Source organism: Dama dama, chromosome 19 (genome assembly GCF_033118175.1).
Source record: "Dama dama isolate Ldn47 chromosome 19, ASM3311817v1, whole genome shotgun sequence".
Lineage (NCBI taxonomy): Eukaryota > Metazoa > Chordata > Mammalia > Artiodactyla > Cervidae > Dama > Dama dama.
Window position 1 is genome coordinate 65,277,760 of NC_083699.1, and position 17,766 is coordinate 65,295,525.

The 17,766-nt window shown below is 52.9% G+C and overlaps 1 protein-coding gene across 2 annotated transcripts in view; it reads left to right on the forward strand.

Annotated features, from left to right (window-relative positions):
• Window positions 1-11,249, forward strand: part of RFTN1 (raftlin, lipid raft linker 1) — a 216,108-nt gene extending 204,859 nt beyond the window's left edge. For both annotated transcript variants that reach the window (XM_061167257.1, XM_061167256.1), the window contains exons 9-10: window positions 590-671; window positions 9,989-11,249. In XM_061167257.1, coding sequence (XP_061023240.1) covers window positions 590-671; window positions 9,989-10,390 — 484 coding nt within the window. In that variant the 3' untranslated portion in view covers window positions 10,391-11,249. The remainder of the gene's footprint in view (window positions 1-589; window positions 672-9,988) is intronic.
• Window positions 11,250-17,766: the final 6,517 nt, after the last annotated feature.

The following is a 17,766-nucleotide window of genomic DNA, read 5'->3' on the forward strand; positions in this document are numbered from 1 at the left end:
TGTCTGTCCTCTGGGTTTGCTGTCAAACTAGTCCTCCTAATTACCTGTGGTTTGGTAAGCACAGATATCGTGCTCATTTTATAGATGAAGAAACTGAGGCTCAGGGAGGCTCCATCACAAACCTGAGGACACACAGCCGGCAGGAGCCTCAGCCTGGGCCCAGGTCCTCACTGGCCACCCATCCCGGGTCAACCAGGCCACCCCGCCCCACCAGCCTCATCCCCAAAGACAGACTTGGAAGAGCCCCCCGCTCCTTGCCCCCGCCAACCCCAGTCCAGTGTTCACTGAGGCCACTTTGTCATCATTTGGCCAAGATGCCAGCTGTGATTTCACACCACGGAAGGGGCGTTTTCAGACACAAAACTGTCTTTCGGGGGTGCCCGCTTCTGTTGGGCCCGCCAGACAGCCCCCGGGAAGCAAAGGTGCATGCTGTTGGGGGGCTTCATGACCTCTGACCTGTCCCTCTGGGGCGGCCGCCTTCCCTCCCTGGGCAGCTGGCCTGGATGAAGTTGGAGGTGGTGGCCTCCGTGTGAGGTCCGGGCCCCCGGGTGTAACAGACTCATCCTCGCCTCCCGTGTGTGTGTTGCAGGGAGGGGACCGTGTCCACCAAGCAGGTCGTCTTTCTCCAGAGACCGTGTCTACCTCAGAAGGTCAAGAAGAAGGAATCGAAGGTGAGCAACCTTGCTGTCGCCCCTGGGCTCTGCGGAACCCGCAGCTCTGCGGAACCCGCGGGGACCCCTGAGCCCCCCCTCGGCAAAAATGAGCCACGTCACCTGCAGCTGGGGGCGCTGGGGGCTGTGTGGCCGGGCCTCTTGCGAGGATGCTTGGGTGGGCAGGGTTCGCGTTCTGGAGGCTGAAGTGAGGGGCGTGGGGAGGTGGCTGCAGCCTGGTCGGGGGGTCCATGCCCGGCTCCTCTGTGTCTTCATCTCCCGGCGAGCTGGCCAGAGCTCCGGCCTGGCCCTCATCCCTCCAGCCGTCGGAAGTTTGGAGATCCTGGCAGAGAGAACATGCCAGAACACCTTCCCCAAAGGGCCCGGCCTGCAGGGCTGAGTGGCCACGGCTGGTGTGGGCGCAGGGCGGCGCCCCTGGGGAGCGAGTCCTCAGGCCAGGCCATGCCCCCGCCCCGTCCGGGGACGTCACTCAAACCCTCCTGGAAGCACAGTTGCCCTGAGACGGTGGGGGGGGGGGTGCACCCCGTGTTTCCTGAGGCCGAGCCCAGGCCCTCTGCAGTGGCTGCACACCCCCAGGCTTTGCCCCCGAGGGTGCTCCTCCCAGGGGCCCCGCGGGGCCAGGCTGGCGTGCCCTGGGGCCAGCTCGCTGTCCCTGTGACGGGCACGGTCCCGCGCCATGGGGCAGAGCCTGCTGGACGCCCCCACCCGGCTCCGGGCAGCACCACTGGGCCTCCTCGCGTGCTGGGGACCGGGGCCCCGGGCAGGCGCGCCAGGCCCTGGACAGGTTGGGGCCGCCCCTCCGCAGGCAGCACGTCGGGGGCGGTGTGCGCGGTGGGAGGGACCCTGAGGGCCACCGGGGGCCGGTTCTGGTTCGCGCTGGACCGTCGCCGTGGGAAGGGCAGGGGGAAACCTGGGCGGCGGGGTTCGGGACGGGGTGCAGGGCCTCTGTCAGTGTTCGGCAGGGAGGGTCCAGAGGGAGGCGCCAGCTCTGCCGGGTCAGGAGAAGCGTCCACCGCAGCCTGCTGCCCTCAAGGCCCACGCCTCAAGGAGGCTCGCTCAGCCCTGCGCCTCGCGGGGGTGGCTGGCAGTGGGTACTGCCTTCGCTGTGACGTGGGGCAGCCCCCGGAGGGTGGCCTGTACCGGCCCCAGCACCCGGCCCCGCTCCTAAGCCCAGGGTTCGCTGTCCGGCTCCCCGGAGACCCCGGGCGCCCTCACACCGGCCATGCCTTCCAGCTCGGGAAGCGCCTTGTTCTCTCTCTGCCCCACCGCGCCCGCCTCGTTTCCCACCCACTGCCTCTGCGTCTCCCCACTTCTCTTCCTTAGAGAATCTCCTGCACCCCCAGACCTAGAGGCCCCTGTGCCTACCCCTGAGTCTTCCCCACCGAGAGGGCCGGTCCTTCCGATGCCCCAGGCTCCCGCCCCCCTGGAGCTCACCTGGGGCCTCTGTCTCCTCCCCCACTGCCAGTCTGTCCTGAAGGCTTGTCTAGTTTTAGGTCCTTGACCCTCTGGAACCCCCCTCTCCCATCATCACCTGCCTGGACTACCCTCATCTCCTGAGGACAGGCCTCCCTTTCAAGTGTGTTCTCCACTCAGAACCAAAGTGATCTTCTAAAAAAGCAGAGTCGTGTCACCCGGCTACTTATAATGCTTCTAAAGCTTTGTGTTTTTCCAGATAAAGGTGGGAGCTTTTGCTGGGGTCCACATGGCCCTGTGGGGTCTCCCCGCACCCTGCCCTGCCCCATCCCACCCGTCTTCTGCATCCCGCCTGTCTTCTGCATCCCGCCTGTCTTCTGCATCCCAGTGCCCTGGCCTGCAGGCTCTCTTGGGCTCCTCGCTGCCACAGGGCCTTTGGGTGGTCCCTGCACCTGGGATGCTCTCTTCCTTTGTATTGTCTCAGGACGGCGTCCTCTCCCTTTAGACCAAGACAGGCTCTTCTGCGATTCCCTGGGAAGGGCCGTGTTCCTCTCCTCTCTGTTCCTGTCTCCTCTCTGTTCCTAGTTATTTGTGATCAATAGCTTATCCTCCGCCAGGAGAATCGGACATTCACTCTGTGAGATCACACCCTTTCTGTCCTCACTGCTGAATGCCCAGCCCCTGGCTTTTAGTTCGTACTCCGCAAACACTTGTTGAACCAGCGAATGAACAATCAAACTGCTGGACCCAGGACGTGCGTGGTGTGTCTAGCACTGACGTTTGAGGAAAAAGAGTGCAAAATTCAGACGTCAAGGATGCGGCATATTTAGTCCTCTTTTAATCAACCAAGTGGATAAAATTCTCCAAACAGGACTTTCCAGTATTTGAAAGAAATCTCTTTGTTCACCTGTGAGTGTGGCTTTAAAAGCAAATATTAACTTCCTTTGAAGGTAAGACGTGCTTTCTGCAACCCAGGAGACATCTGTCTTCAGCTAAACTACCAAAGTGGAGGCAGATACAGACAGGTTTTAAAACGTGTGAATTAAATCCACTAGCCCTGCTGATGTGGAACTCTGGACACGTGTGCACTGCTGTAAAGAGAATGTTCCCTTTCCTGCACTTATTTCGGGCACAGATGGCTAGTCGGGGTTTTCTCGGTTTCCGCGCTGGCCGCACACCCTCACCCCACTCATGCCCTGGCCTGGGAAGGCCTGTCCACCCCGCTCCGTCTGCAGCAGCTGGTCGTGTTCAGAGACTCACCTTGGAACCGCTCAGGACGCTATGCGTCCTCCAGCCTGGCGGCCTGCCTCTGCGTGTGATGCCGCCGACCTCTGCTCAGAGCCACCCCACGGCAAGCTCTCCCACCTCGGGGTCTGAGATACAGACAACCCACCCTTGGAGAGCGCGGAGGTTAATCCGAGTGTAATTCAGAGTGAGCCTCTCATATCTGAGGTCCCCTGAATCCAAGGATGCAAGCAACCACTGACCTCGTAGCTCTGTAATTTTTACTGCTGCAAGCCACCTGCGTTAAGGGGACCCACATGGTCCCACGGCCAATTGTCCTTTTGTTGTTCCTTCAAGACTGTGACTGTCCCGAGCACAGCAGTGAGGGGAGCCTGCAGGTCAGGCTGGTGGAGGAGACCCTCCCACGGATGCCGGGCTGGGGCTGGTGGGGGCGTGGGGGGTGGGGGGAGGCCGTTTCCCGCAGTGAACTGGTGGTGGTCTTCGCTGTGCGTTTCTCACACTGTGGCCCATGAACCTGCAGAATCGGCATCACCAAAGAGCTTGTGTGAAGTGCCAGTCTCTGTGGCCTCCCCAGGCCCCCCGATCAGAAACCCCGGGATAGGGTGGGGGCCCTGTGTCTGAAGGCGTCCCCCAGGTGATCCTGAATGCCCGTGCAAGTCTGAGAGCCAGTGTCTCGGCTGAATAGTTTAGGGCCCCTTTCCAGGCTCACCATGTGGATCTCCATTCAAAATTTATCATTATTAATTTTTTAAAAATAGGCCTGTCAGGGTATGTTCAATGTAGATATTTGTTTTGTTTTGTTTTTAATCAGACAAACAGAAGCATCTTTCATGGCAGTTAAATCTGTCCTTCCATTAGCTGACCACTTGGTTTCATGATCAAGCCTTGACCTAGCAGATTCTGTCCTGATGTCGTGAAGTCTGAAAGCTGAGGCACTTATGGGGGGGCTGAGCTATTCCAAAGGTGCATGGCGTCTCCCCTGTCTTCGTGTCCTCCCTTCCTTCCAGAATGTGAGTCTGAAACCTTTTACCCACCAAGAAGAAGCAGATGGAACATTAGTGTAGGGTTACAGAAAGCTGTGTTTCAGTTTCAGCTCTGCTGTTTTCTAGCTGTGTGACCTTCGGAGAGTTACTTCACCTCTCTGAACCACTACAGACTCATCATAAAATGGTGCCAACAGTTCCTAGTGAGAGCACTGCTTCGGGGATTCAGGGAGACGGGAAACCTTGTCACAGCATGGGACACTCAGAACATTTAGCTTTTAGATTCTAGAGAGCCTGAGGTTCAGCCAGGTCTACTTCCCTGCTTTGTGAGAGTGCTCCCTGCAAAGGAGAGGGGGGAAGGGGAGGACTCCAGCCGCAGCCTCCAGGTGATCCGGCTGCGGCCCCGGAAGAGCTGTGGTGGCTGGGGACCCCCAGGAGCTTGGGGAGTCGGTGACATCACCACCCTCCATCTAAGGACAGACAGAATGGTGCCGTCCTTAAAGGCGTTTGGCTTGGCAGAGTTTTCCGAAGGACAGAAAAACACGGGTCGCAGTAGTCCCATCCAGCTCGGCATGGACAGTCCCAAATCCTCCTCCGCCCAGAAGCCCAGGTCGGGGCCTGGAAAGAGTGAGCAGAACGCCCCCCGCAGGCCCGGCCCGCCGTGTCCTCCGTGGTGTTGTATCAGGAGGGCGGTGCAGCGTGATCCTCTGCGGGAATCCGGACGCGTCTGCTGTTCACTTAGCAAGAGCAGCCTCTGCGAGGACATCAGGTTCGCATTAGAGACTCGCCAGGGTCTGCCACAGCTAAGAGATCCTGCGTGCCACGGCTGAGACCCGGCTCAGCCAGATAAATGCATAAATAATTTAAAAAGGAAAGAAAAAGGAGCCGGGGTCCGGGGTGGACTCTGGGCCCCGGGGGATGGGCACGATCGTGTGCACCAGCCGCCTGCAGGGGGTGCTGTGAGTGGGCCAGCGGGCCCCCTGCACCCCACCGCGGGGTGAGTGGGATTCCCGGGAGTGACTCACATCCACTGCGGGTGAGTGGGTCCCCAGGGGTGTTCACCCAGCCCCGGGGGCGAGGGCAGCTCTTCTGGAGATTACTGTCTTGCCTAAGGACAGTCAGTTCAGTTCAGTTGCTCAGTCGTGTCCGACTCTTGGCGACCCCATGAACGGCAGCCCACCAGGCCTCCCTGTCCATCACCAACTCCCGGAGTCCACCCAAACCCATGTCCATTGAGTCGGTGATGCCATCCAACCATCTCATCCTCTGTCATCCCCTCTCCTCCTGCCCTCAGTCTTTCCCAGAATGGGGGGCTTTTCAAATGAGTCAGCTCTTTGCATCAGGTGGCCAAAGTATTGGAGTTCCAGCTTCAACATCAGTCCTTCCAATGAACACCCAGGACTGATCTCCTTTAGGATGGACTGGTTGGATCTCCTTGCAGTCCAAGGGACTCTCAAGAGTCTTTCCAGCAACACAGTTCAAAAGCATCAATTCTTCCGTGCTCAGCTTTCTCTATAGTCCAACTGTCACATCCATACATGACTACTGGAAAAACCATAGCCTTGACTAGATGGACCTTTGTTGGCAAAGTAATATCTCTGCTTTTTAATATGCTGTCTAGGTTGGTCATAACCTTCCTTCCAAGGAGTAAGCATCTTTTAAGTTCATTGTCGCAATCACCATCTGCAGTGACTCTGGAACCCAGAAAAAATAAAGTCAGCCGCTGTTTCCACTGTTTCCCCATCTATCTGCCATGAAGTGATGGGACCAGATGTCATGATCTTAGTTTTCTGAATGTTGAGCTTTAAGCCAACTTTTTCACTCTCCTCTTTCACTTTCATCAAGAGGCTTTTTAGTTCCTCTTCACTTTCTGCCATAAGGGTGGTGTCATCTGCATATCTGAGATTATTGATATTTCTCCCAGCAGTCTTGATTCCAGCTTGTGCTTCCTCCAGCCCAACGTTTCTCATGATGTACTCTGCGTATAAGTTAAATAAGCAGGGTGACAATATACAGCCTTGACGTACTCCTTTTCCTATTTGGAACCAGTCTGTTGTTCCATGTCCAGTTCTAACTGTTGCTTCCTGACCTGCATACAGGTTTCTCAAGAGGCAGGTCAGGTGGTCTGGTATTCCCATCTCTTTCAGAAGTTTCCACAGTTTATTGTGATCCACACAGTCAAAAGCTTTGGCATAGTCAATAAAGCAGAAATAGATGTTTTTCTGGAACTCTCTTTTTTGATGATCCGGTGGATGTTGGCAATTTGATCTCTGGTTCCTCTGCCTTTTCTAAAACCAGCTTGAACATCTGGAAGTTCACGGTTCACGTATTGCTGAAGCCTGGCTTGGAGACTTGCGCATTACTATCATGTGAGATGAGTGCAATTGTGTGGTAGTTTGAGCATTCTTTGCATTGCCTTTCTTTGGGATTGGAATGAAAACTGACCTTTTCCAGTCCTGTGGTCACTGCTGAGTTTTCCAAATTTGCTGACATATTGAGTGTAGCACTTTCACAGCATCATCTTTTAGGATTTGAAATAGCTCAACTGGAATTCCATCACCTCCACTAGCTTTGTTCGTAGTGATGCTTCCTAAGGCCCACTTGACTTCACATTCCAGGATGTCTGGCTCTAGGTGAGTGATCACACCATCCTGATTATCTGGGTCGTGAAGATCTTTTTTGTACAGTTCTTCTGTGTATTCTTGCCACCTCTTCTTAATATCTTCTGCTTCTGTTAGGTTCTTCCCATTTCTGTCCTTTATTGAGCCCATCTCTGCATGAAATGTTCCCTTGGTATCTCTAATTTTCTTGAAGAGGTCTCTAGTCTTTCCCATTCTATTGTTTTCCTCTATTACTTTGCCGACAGACCAAATGCCAGAACCGGGGTTTGAACCGGGGTCTTAGCCACCACACAACCTGTAGCACTGTGTTGTCTTACTTTGGGCCTTTCAGCCGAAGCAGTCTCACCAGGTTTTTTCTTTTTTTGACAAAAGTACAACTTCTTCCAACTTCTCTGAGAGCTGGCTGGCTCTCAGCTCGCTGTATATTGACCAGCTTAACCGGCCTTTTTGTAAAACCATGCAGATGAAGAGAGTATTTGGAGTATCTGACTATTTGGAGACACCCATTTAAAAAAAAAAAAACCTCTTCGTGTGGGCTGGAATTAAAACGCAGCAGCAGCACACGAGAAGGCAGCAGTAATGAAGGATGACCGTGTGGTACCCAAGAGCCATGCAGGGCTGGCCCTGGAGGCCGCAGCGTCCGTGCTGAGGTCAGAGGTCCTAGTCCCCCACTGGTGATCGTGGGGCCCCAAGATGCCTGCTGCAGTCTTGGCTGAAGAATCTTCTTGCCTGGAGAATCCCATGGACCGAGGAGTCTGGCGGGCTACAGTTCATGGAGTTGCAAAGAGTTGGACACGACTGAGCGCCTAACACACACAACCTCAGCATACACACTTCACTGCTTTTCCTGTTGGTTGATGGAATATCCAGATTTGCCAGTCTTGTTCAAAAGGAGTCAGCGCACTCACCCCAGGATGTGTTCCATCTCGGAGCCCTGAGTGTGTCCAGGCAGATGTCTTATTTGGGGAAGTAGACCTCTCCTACTGAGAATGCCATGGAGGTGGCAGATTTTTAAAGAATTTATGTGGTACATTTTTGCTTCTTCCTGGGAAAGCACCCAGATTTATCTGTGAGGTGGTAGAGCCTTAGGAAATGGTTTTCCCTGGATGGTACAGCTGCCCGCGTGGAGCCTCACCAGAAGTCATTCAGACGGAAGGCTCCTTTCACTTCTCTTTCAGTAGCAGAAGGGCTTAGCTCCAAGTCCGTGTTTGGTGACACCAGTGTGCTTCGACTCACGTGGAAAGAAATGAAGCGAAAGAAAGACATGCAACTTCAAGTGGAGCCTCGTGTCCAGGGGTGGGGAGGCCGACGCCCTCCCCCGGGGTCGAGGCCCCACGGTTCCCTTCCCCGTAAAACCCTAGTCTCCGGAGGGGACACCGCCCCCTACCCCGCCGGCGGAGCTCCGGGGCGCAGGGGAAGGCCGCGGTCCCCGCTGAGCCGTTTGCACAGGCGTGCCTCCCTTGTGAACACAGGGACCCACGTCTGCGACTTCCTTCACCGCCCCTCCCGCCTCCGTGTCTGCCCCAGCTCTGCGCCCGGATTTCTCCCTAGTGCGCAGGCTCCCAAACCGCCTCCCTCCAGAGCGGCTCCTCTTGTCAGCAGGCTCAGCAGGACTTGGACGTTTTACTCCTCTTTTCTTCCCAGATTAATCTCTCTTTCTGGAGCTCCGCCAGACCTGATGTGGGGATGCGCCCGCTCCTCCTTGCTAAAGCCCAGGCTGTGTTTTGACTTAAAATTACAGGACCGGCTTCCCCTGACGCGCAGGGCAGCCAGCTTGGCCGGCGCTGCGTCCTCCCCGTCATCTGTCTCACAAAGGGCTCTGAGCTCTTCTCCGCGCCAGACTCCCTGCTGTATCCCCGGGATGCCGGAGCGGAGGACAGGCGGCGTCCCTGACGCTCTCAACTGACATGCAGCGTCAGTCGCGGTAAATACACCTGGTACATCATGTGCTGGACGCAGCGCTAAGCCTGTCACGTGGATTGTCGCATCATCAAATGGACGTGAACACCTTCTACGGCAGAGCTTGGCTCACTGCGGCTCTCGGTCCAAAAGGGGTCGGCCCACTGCCTGATGTTGTCGATAAAGTTTTATTGGAACACGGTGACGACCGTTTATGTATTATTACCTGTGACTGCTTTTGCGCTACAATAGCAGAGTGGAGAGGCTGCAACAGAGAACACGTGGCCTGAAAAACCTAAAGTCCTTATTATCTGACTGGGTGCAGATAGAGTCACCCGCCCCGATTAAGTTAGAGGAACTCCCCCGTCGTATAGATTAGCACGCGGCCGAGCTGGGTGGACTCCGCCCTGGGCAGTCCCCCTCCGCGGCGTCCCTGTAACCCCGTCCTTGTCCAGCCCTGGCGCTGACTGTGCCCTTAGGCCTCTCCGCTCCGTGGACCCCCCTGCCCACAGGGAGCGCAGCGTGGGGCTCCCTGGGAAGCGGCAGCTGCGGTGGGTTTGGAGGAGGTTTCAGGGGGAGTGCTGTAGGAACGCCCGTGGGGAAGGGCGCGTGGCTGAAGGAGGTGCTGGGTTCCCTCACGGTGACCGCAGTGACCTGACCAGTGCTGGGGGGACCAGGAGGATGGGCCGTTGTCCCCACGTGGCCTGGTCATTGGGCATTGCTTGGCCTGGAAGGGAGTGAAGGCTTTGGGGGGGGGGGGGGCTCTCTAGCAGAGCGGGGTGCGGCTGGCGGCTGGCACGGCCTGCCAGTCCTGCAGGGGGACCTGAGTGCCCAGGTTCTGACCCGGGTGATACCCTGAGGAAGAGCAGGCCCGTGTGCCTGCACCCCTCCTGCTTCTCCAGATGACAGGGTTTCAGCACCTCCCTTCCCAGGCCTTTGGTATGGGGCCCTCTCCCCAGAAATTCACCCCTAGAGTCCCTGCTGTGGCAGGAACTGCCGGCTCCCAGTGGGTGCGAGGTTTGGGCCGTGGTTGGGGAATAGCGGGCCTTGTGTGTCTCGCTGCCAGACGTGGGTGTGAACGCAGAGCTCGTGTCCAGGGATGCTCCGGGGTCACGGAAGCTGCATGTATTTATCTCCCTTCTCCCCCGATCTCTAGTTTCAGTGGCGATTCTCCCGAGACGAGATGCGTAACAGGCCGACGAGGAAATCCAGAGGGAAACTCCGTGCCAGGGGCAAGCGGCAAGCCGAAGAAAGCGAGAAGAACCCAGAAGAGCAGCTTCCCAGAGCGGGAGACGCGGGGAGCCGTGCGCCCGGGCGGGAGGACTGGCCCTCCGCGGAAGGGGCGGCCCCCAGCTGGGCGGAGGACCCCGCGGAGAAGCCGTGTCCGGACGGACAGCCGTGTGTGGAGGGCGGGGCTGTGCAGAACGGCCCTGCGGGCCCCAGCCCGGCCCCGGTGGGGGGCAGCGCGGGGCGCCCCGGCTCCGAGCCTGGAGAGGATGCCGGCGCGGGGGTTTCCGCGGGGGTGGCTCCGGGGCCCGCGGCAGCCGAGCGCCCCTGAGTCTCGCGGGGCCGGCGGGCTGGGGGCTTGTGCGCCCTGGCGTGGCGCGTTACCTTTGGCTTGGCGTGACCCCTCGTGGTGAGCTTAATGAGCCCTCCGAGGAGGGCCGGGTCCCCAGCAGCGTTGGTTTCTGCACATCCTTTTGAAATGTGTCCTGGGAGTCCAGCCCTGACTGTTACCGCTCCTGGAGGGGCTGCACCACTTAAGGTCTCCAGGGAGCCTCAGGCCAAACCCCGGGGCCTGCCTGGCTGCCAGTCAAGGCGGACGTGGTCGCCGCCCCCAGCCCCCGCCCCGAGATGGGCGTCCAGCCCCTGCTGTCGCTGCAGCTGCTGGGTGCTTGTAACACGCCCTGGAGCCCGGCCACTGCTTTCCTCTGTCTAACCCCTGGACCCTGCTGCTTTGGCAAAGAACGTGACATTGCGAGGGGAGGTGCCTTGCCTCCTGGCTTTTCTCTAGGTGTTCCCATGGATACTGGTGATCTGGAAACGCAGAGGGAATTCTGTGCGTGTACCCACTTCGGCAGAATGTCCGTGAAAGTATTCTGTGTTCGTATTAATGCCAAAAAAACATTTAAGGTTTTGTCTTCAGCACACTCTAGGAATACACCTTCGTTCTGTTGTTTCAGGGCCAGCTGACTGGTGGGGAGCCTCTGTTGCGTGTTACTGTAATCAGCGTGTCCTTGGCCAGGTCGCTTCCCACGCGTGTTATGATGTGTTTATGTCGTCCAGAAAATACTGTGGAGGCTCTAAGTAGATGCAGCTGCAAAGCCTGGAGAGAGAGTGCCAACTGACGTGCCCAGCAGCTTGTCTCTCCTCTTTCTTGTTTAGTTACTTAAAGCAATAAATCACCTATGAGTTCAGTGCATTGAGTACCAGTCTTTCTTGATGTCACACTGAAGAGTCCTAGCCTGGTGTCCGGACACCCCGACCCCTGGTCCCCTGGTCCTGTTTCCTGAGTCCCTTAACTCCTGGCAGCAGCAGGAGGAGCCAGCTGAGCTCGCTCTGCTTTCGTGTCATTTGTACAAAGAAGATGAAAGCGGGATTCAAGGGCCACCAGGTCGGTCAGGGCACCCCCGTCGCCCCAGGGTGGGGGAGACAGTACCTTTTTAAAACAAAAAGCCCCACGTCGATTACTCAGCATGCCTCCAAGCTTTTTAAGTAAATTATTCAGTGTGCAAATAATTGATCTGTGTGCAGATACATTTTTATTTATTTTTATTTATCTTTTTATCTGTGTGCAAATTTGCTAAAATCAAACACATTTTAATTTAATAGGGCAGAATTGAAAATCCTAACACAGTCACATTGCACATTTTCCTTTTATGAGCAAACTTCCGAGCCTAAGCCCCAGAGCTTACGATAAAGGATGAAGACTGTTTAAAGAGAAGATAGTCTGTATTTCAGTTATACACCCACACACACACATACAATCAGATTCTTTTCTTTTATAGGTGATTACAAAGTATGGAGTAGAGCTCCCTGTGCTAAACAGTAGATCCTTGTTGGTTATCTCTTTTATATACAGTGGTGTGTATATGTTAATCCCAAACTCCTAATTTGTACTGTTTCATACGTAAGTTCATTTTTGTTTAAGATTCCACATATAAGCGGTATCATATGATACTTGTTTTTCTCTGACTTACTTCACACAGTATGATCATCTCTAGGTCCATCCATGTTGCTGCGAATGGCATTATTTCATCCTTTTTTTATAGCTGAGTAATATTCCATCGTGTATATGTACCACATCTTCTTTATCCATTTATCTACCAGTGGACATTTAGGTTGCTTCCTGTCTTGCCTATTGTGAATAGTGCTGCAGTGAACACTTGCATACATGTATCATTTTGAATTTGGTTTTCTCTGAATATGAGCCCAGGAATGGAACTCCAGAACTGTATGGCAGCTCTGCTTTTAGGTTTTTAAGGGCCCTCCGTACTGTTCTCTATCGTGGCTACACCAATTTACATTCCCACCAACAGTGTAGGGTGTTCCACACCCTCTCTGGCATTTATTATTTCTTGACTTTGATGATGGCCATCCTGACAGGTGTGAGGTGATACCTCATTGTAGTTTTGATTTGCATTTCTCTAATAATTAGCAATGTTGAGCATCTTTTCATGTGCCTCTTAACCATCTTTATGTCTTTTTTGGAGAATTGTCTATTTAGGTCTTGAACCTATTTTTTTTTTTTTTTTTTTTTTTTGGTTTTTTAAGCTGGGCTGTTTGTTTTTTTTTTTTTTAATTGAGCTGTGTGTGTATTTTGGAAATTAATCCCTTGTTGGTAGCATCATTTGCAAGTATCTTCACCCATTCTGTAGGTTGTCTTTTTGTTTTACTTATGGTTTCCTTTGCTGTGCAAAGCTTTTTCATTACATTAGGTCCCATTTCTTTATTTTTATCTATCTCTGACTAGGAGATGGATCCAAAAAGGTCTTGCTGTGATTTATGTCAGAGTGTCCAGCCTATATTTTCCTCTAGTTTTATATTAGTAGCATCTGGTTATATGTTTAGGTCTTTAATCCATTTTGAGTTTACTTCTGTGTATGGTGTTAGACAAGGTTCTAATTTCATTCTTTTAAATGTAGCTGTCCAGTTTTCCCAGCACCACTTATTGACGAGCTTGTCTTTTCTACATTGTATATTCTTGCCTCCTTTCACATAGATTAATTGACCATAGGTGCATGGGTTTATTTCCATTCCATCCCATTGATACTTGCTTTTGTGCCAGTACCACACTGTTTTGATGACTGTAGCTTTGTAGTATAGTCTGAAGTCAGAGAGCCTGGTTTGTCCAGCTCTGCTTTTCTTTCTCAAGATTGCTTTGACTATACAGAGTAAAAGAATATGTGTACAAGCTTCCATACAAATTTAAAATCTTTTTTTCTAGTTTTGTGAAAAATGCCATTGGTAATTTGCTGGAATTGCATTCAATCTGTAGATTATCTTGGGTCGTATGGTCATTTTGACAATATTCATTCTTCCAATCCAAGAACACATTTTTCACCTGTGTCATTTTCAATTTCTTTCATCAGTATCTTATAGGTTTCCAAGTACAGATCTTTTGCCTCCTTATGTAGGTTTATTTCTAGGTATTTTATTAAGATTGTTTTTAAAATAAAAGACAGTTTTAAAGAAAATATTTTTTTAAAATTATTTTAAAATGACATTTTCCACAAATTCTCTGGTGCAGCTGAGGGTGAGACGCGTGGTCACAGGATGGCCATGAGCTGACTCCCAGCTTGTTCCTTGTGAAATGAGCCATTTCTGATGAAAGGTGAATAAACCCCTAAATCCCACTCCCTTCCTCCTGCATGCGCCTGGTAAATATGGGGATTTCTGAAGGGAATTTTACGTTGCCAAGGTTGCCAGTGGGGGACAAGGCCATCTTTGGCATTGCCAAGGACCCAGGATACCAGTGAATCTTGGAGGATTTGGTGAGAGGCTTGTGTGTGTGGAGATCAGTCTCTAGGGCTGCAGCTGTCACAGCAGGCCTGGAAGGAGCAGGGTGTTTTGAGGTGATTGAGTGATGAAGAGGGGGGCCCCAAGTAACCACCGTGGGGCCTGATGTCAGCACTGTGCAGCCTAGCAGGTTGTTCTGATGCTCAGCCATCTCATCACAACAGAAGCTCTGTGACAACGTTTATAGTCCTAACGTATTTGTTGTTCATTAGTCATGTCCAACTCGAAGACCTTGCGAATGTAGTCTGTCAGGCTCCTTGGTCCATGGGATTCCCAGGCAAGAACACTGGAGTGGGTTGCCATTTCCTCCTCCAGTGTATTTGTTACTGGTCTGTAAGTAACCAGACAATGAACATCAGCTCAGTTGTTGTCAAGTTTTTTCAAACCTCTAAATGGATTATACTTCAGAGTCATGCTTGAGGGGACCAGCTTCAAGAGGACATCAGCAGGAGACGTTCTAATTCACTTCTTAGGAAGCCTGTTTGATCAGTAATCTAAACACATTAATCACAGCCCCGCTAAACCACAGATCATCCTAGTTGAGGATGAGCTCTCAAAGGGAAGAGTGGGACGTCACTGGCAGGAATGTTGTTGTGAAGCTCACCGCCCACATCCGAGGCAGGGTCACGCAGGCCCTGGGGGCCGTCCTGCTGGGCTCACCCGAGCAGGCTGAGAGCCGCAGTCAGGGTTAAAGATGACGTTGTGGGGGGCTGTATGGGGGCGAGGAGGGGGCTGGGGGCACAGGCAGCCTGGAAGAGGCTGAGGAGAGGCTGGCACCACGTAGGGAGTCTGGGTTTCCTGTACCTGCCCCCAGAGTGATGGGATCCTGTCAGATCAATGACAGGACCCGCCAAGCGGTAGACTGGCTTTCTGAGGCGGTGTTCCCCACAGGTTTCTGTTGCCAACATCACTTCTGCGGCCAGACCACAGTGAACGGTCCCCAAGCTGTGGGCCCTGCGTCCGGCGGGTGCTGGCTGCCCCCAGCCCTGCAAGACCAGCCCCTGCGTGTTCACCTGGGCACAGGCTCAGACCACTCTCTCTTCCGGACTTATGGCTTTAACGCCTACCCCCTGTGCTGGGTGCTGGGGAGACAGAGCCAACCCCCCTGCTCCCCTGGGCCCCACAGCACACCCCAAACGGCTGCACGGGGCAGGGACTGTGCTATCGTGGGCCGCGGAGCTCGGCAGGGCGAGAAGGCGAGCGCTGGGCAGGCTATGGAAAAGGTGAGCCCTGAGGTCGGGTGAGTGGTCTGCAGGGAGGCCGTGTGCCTGGTGGTCCAGACAAGTGGCATGGATGCTGGGGCTGTGTTGCTGGATAGAAGCCTGACGGCCACTTCCCAGGCGCGGGGTCTGGGTAATACGGGTACGACAGTGTGAGAGTTAAATGAATACATGCGGAGCTTTTGGAGAACAGCTGGCACACAGCAGGTGCTGCATAAATGTCCGTGAGGAGGAGGAATCTGAGAGCAGGCTCTGAAGATTCTGCAACTGACCGGAGAATGAAGAGGTGCTGAAACTACCTGTCACGCCAGAAACAAGAATACTGCCTTTTTTTCAGATTTTTTTTTTTTTTTCATTGTGGACCATTTTTAAAGTCTTTATTGAATTTGTTACAAGTTACTTCTGTTTTCTGTTTTGACTCTTTTGGCTGTGTGGGAGCCCGGATCCCCAACCAAGGATGAAACCTGCACCCCCTGCGCTGGGAGGCAGAGTTTTAACCAGTGGACCAGGAAGCCCCAGGAACACTGTCCTCATCAGACATTTCCTCAGAGGAACCAATACTGTTGTCAAGGACTTCCCTAGAACCTCTCTCGAGGGTTCGTTTGCAGGATTTGAACCACTCATCCAGCATTATTCCACAAAGTCACTAAAATGCAAGTCTCGAGCCTTTCCTTAAGACCCAGGGAATATGTCTTTTTAACTTCTGGGGAGTCAGGACGTTTCAGGGCATCAGGGGGGCAGTTGGCGGGGAGACTCTGGGTGAGGCACGTGTTTGTACGACTGTTTACCCTGTGTCTGGGGGCAGAGCCTAACTTCTTTCTCCCAAATGATTCAACAGGGATGCTGGCAATCACAGCCATGCTGGCCACGGTATCTCAGAAACGGGGCAAAGGGGCTCGTTCAATCCAGAGACGGTTTAAAACGCAGACCCCATGTTGGCTGACTGGTGAAAGAGGTTTTTCACCCTATAACTAATGCAGTAAAACCTACACATCCGTAGTTAAACATGTTGCTCACTAGTCATTAAACCCAATATGCCTTTGGATTTTTCTGCTGCCTCTAAACAATATAAAAGTCTCAGTTATGATAAGGAACAGCCTTCACTTATCAGAGTGAGTATTAAAACACTCCATGCAATGGACCCCTGTGTCTGAGACTCTTCAGGCCTGTACCTCCCCTGTCTTATGAATTCTTCAACAAAAACAACAAGGAAGTCATCCTGGAAGAAAGGACAACCAGCAAGCTTGCCAGTTTCTGGGTCCAAGAAATGCCAAAGTTGCAGTCTACAGCCTCTCTTTCTTGAAGCTGGGGAACTATCAATTCAGCCCTGTCTCAGTCCAGCCCACCTGAAGCCCCAGTAGGCAAATGTTTGTCAGCCTTCTCTCTTATTAATGGTGATCCCACCATTTCTCTTGAGCCCCAACTCCAGAATTTAATCAGTGGCAGAGTGCAAGAGTCCTCTTCATCAAACCAAACTTTTCCCTTGCTTCAGTCCAAGGCAATTTTGTCTTATGCTGGAGATGCAAACTACAGTCACTGTGACAATTAATCAAGCGCCTGAAGACAGTTAAGACAGTCTTTGGTCATCACTCATCAGAATGGCCAACCGCAACTCCCCGTGGCCCCTAAGGCCCGCTTTCCGTCATGAAACCGTAGGACGGTAAAGCGGAAAGGGATTTCAGTTGACAGTCCTACCTGCTTGACAGATGACAGCAGGTCAGAGAGCCGGGCGAGCCGGGCAGGTCTCCAGATGCCTGGCACCACGCCCTTGCCATCAGACCACACTCTCACTCTATACTCCTCTCTAGGCGCCTGACAACAGAGACGCCAGTGGGATTTAAAAACCTCACCCAGCGGGATGCTCTCACACTGGTCAAAATGGCTAAAGTCTACAAATGACAAATGCTGGAGGTCTGGAGAAAACGGAACCCTCCTACACTGTTGGTGGGAATGTAGACTGGTGCAGCCACTATGAACAGTGTGGAGGTTTCTCAAAAAACTAAAACTAGAACTAACCATATGATCCAGCAACCCCACTCCTGGGCATGTATCCAGAGAAAATCATAATTCAGAAAGATCCATGCATCCCAGGGTTCACTGCAGCACTATTTACAATAGCCAAGACATGAAAACAACCTGAATGTCCATCAACAGATGAGTGGATGAAGAAGGTGCCGTGTATGCAGACAGAATGGAATGTTACTCATTCATGAAAAAGAGTAAGTCAGAAAGAGAAAGACAAATACCATATATCACTTGTGCAATCACATGTAGAATATAAAATACTACACACGCGAACATACCTATGAACAGAGACAGACTCACAACTTGGTGGTTGCCAGGTGGGTGGGGGGGATGGATTGGGAGTCCAGGCTGAGCAGATACAAGCTCATATATAGGATGGATAAACAACAAGGTCCTACTGGACAGCACAGGGAATTGTACTCAATATCCTGTCATAACCCATAATGGAAAAGAATATGAAAGAGAATATGTAGATGTATAACCAAATCACTTAGCTGTACTGCAAAAATAAATACATTGTAAATCAACTATCAGTTCAGTCGCTCAGTTGGGTCCCACTCTTTGCAGCCCCATGGACAATCACTATACTGCAAAAAAATTGTTTGTGATGAGTAAACTTTTTAAAAAGGAGCTCTTTTGACCCTATTTCCCTTTCCAGTTACCATCCTAT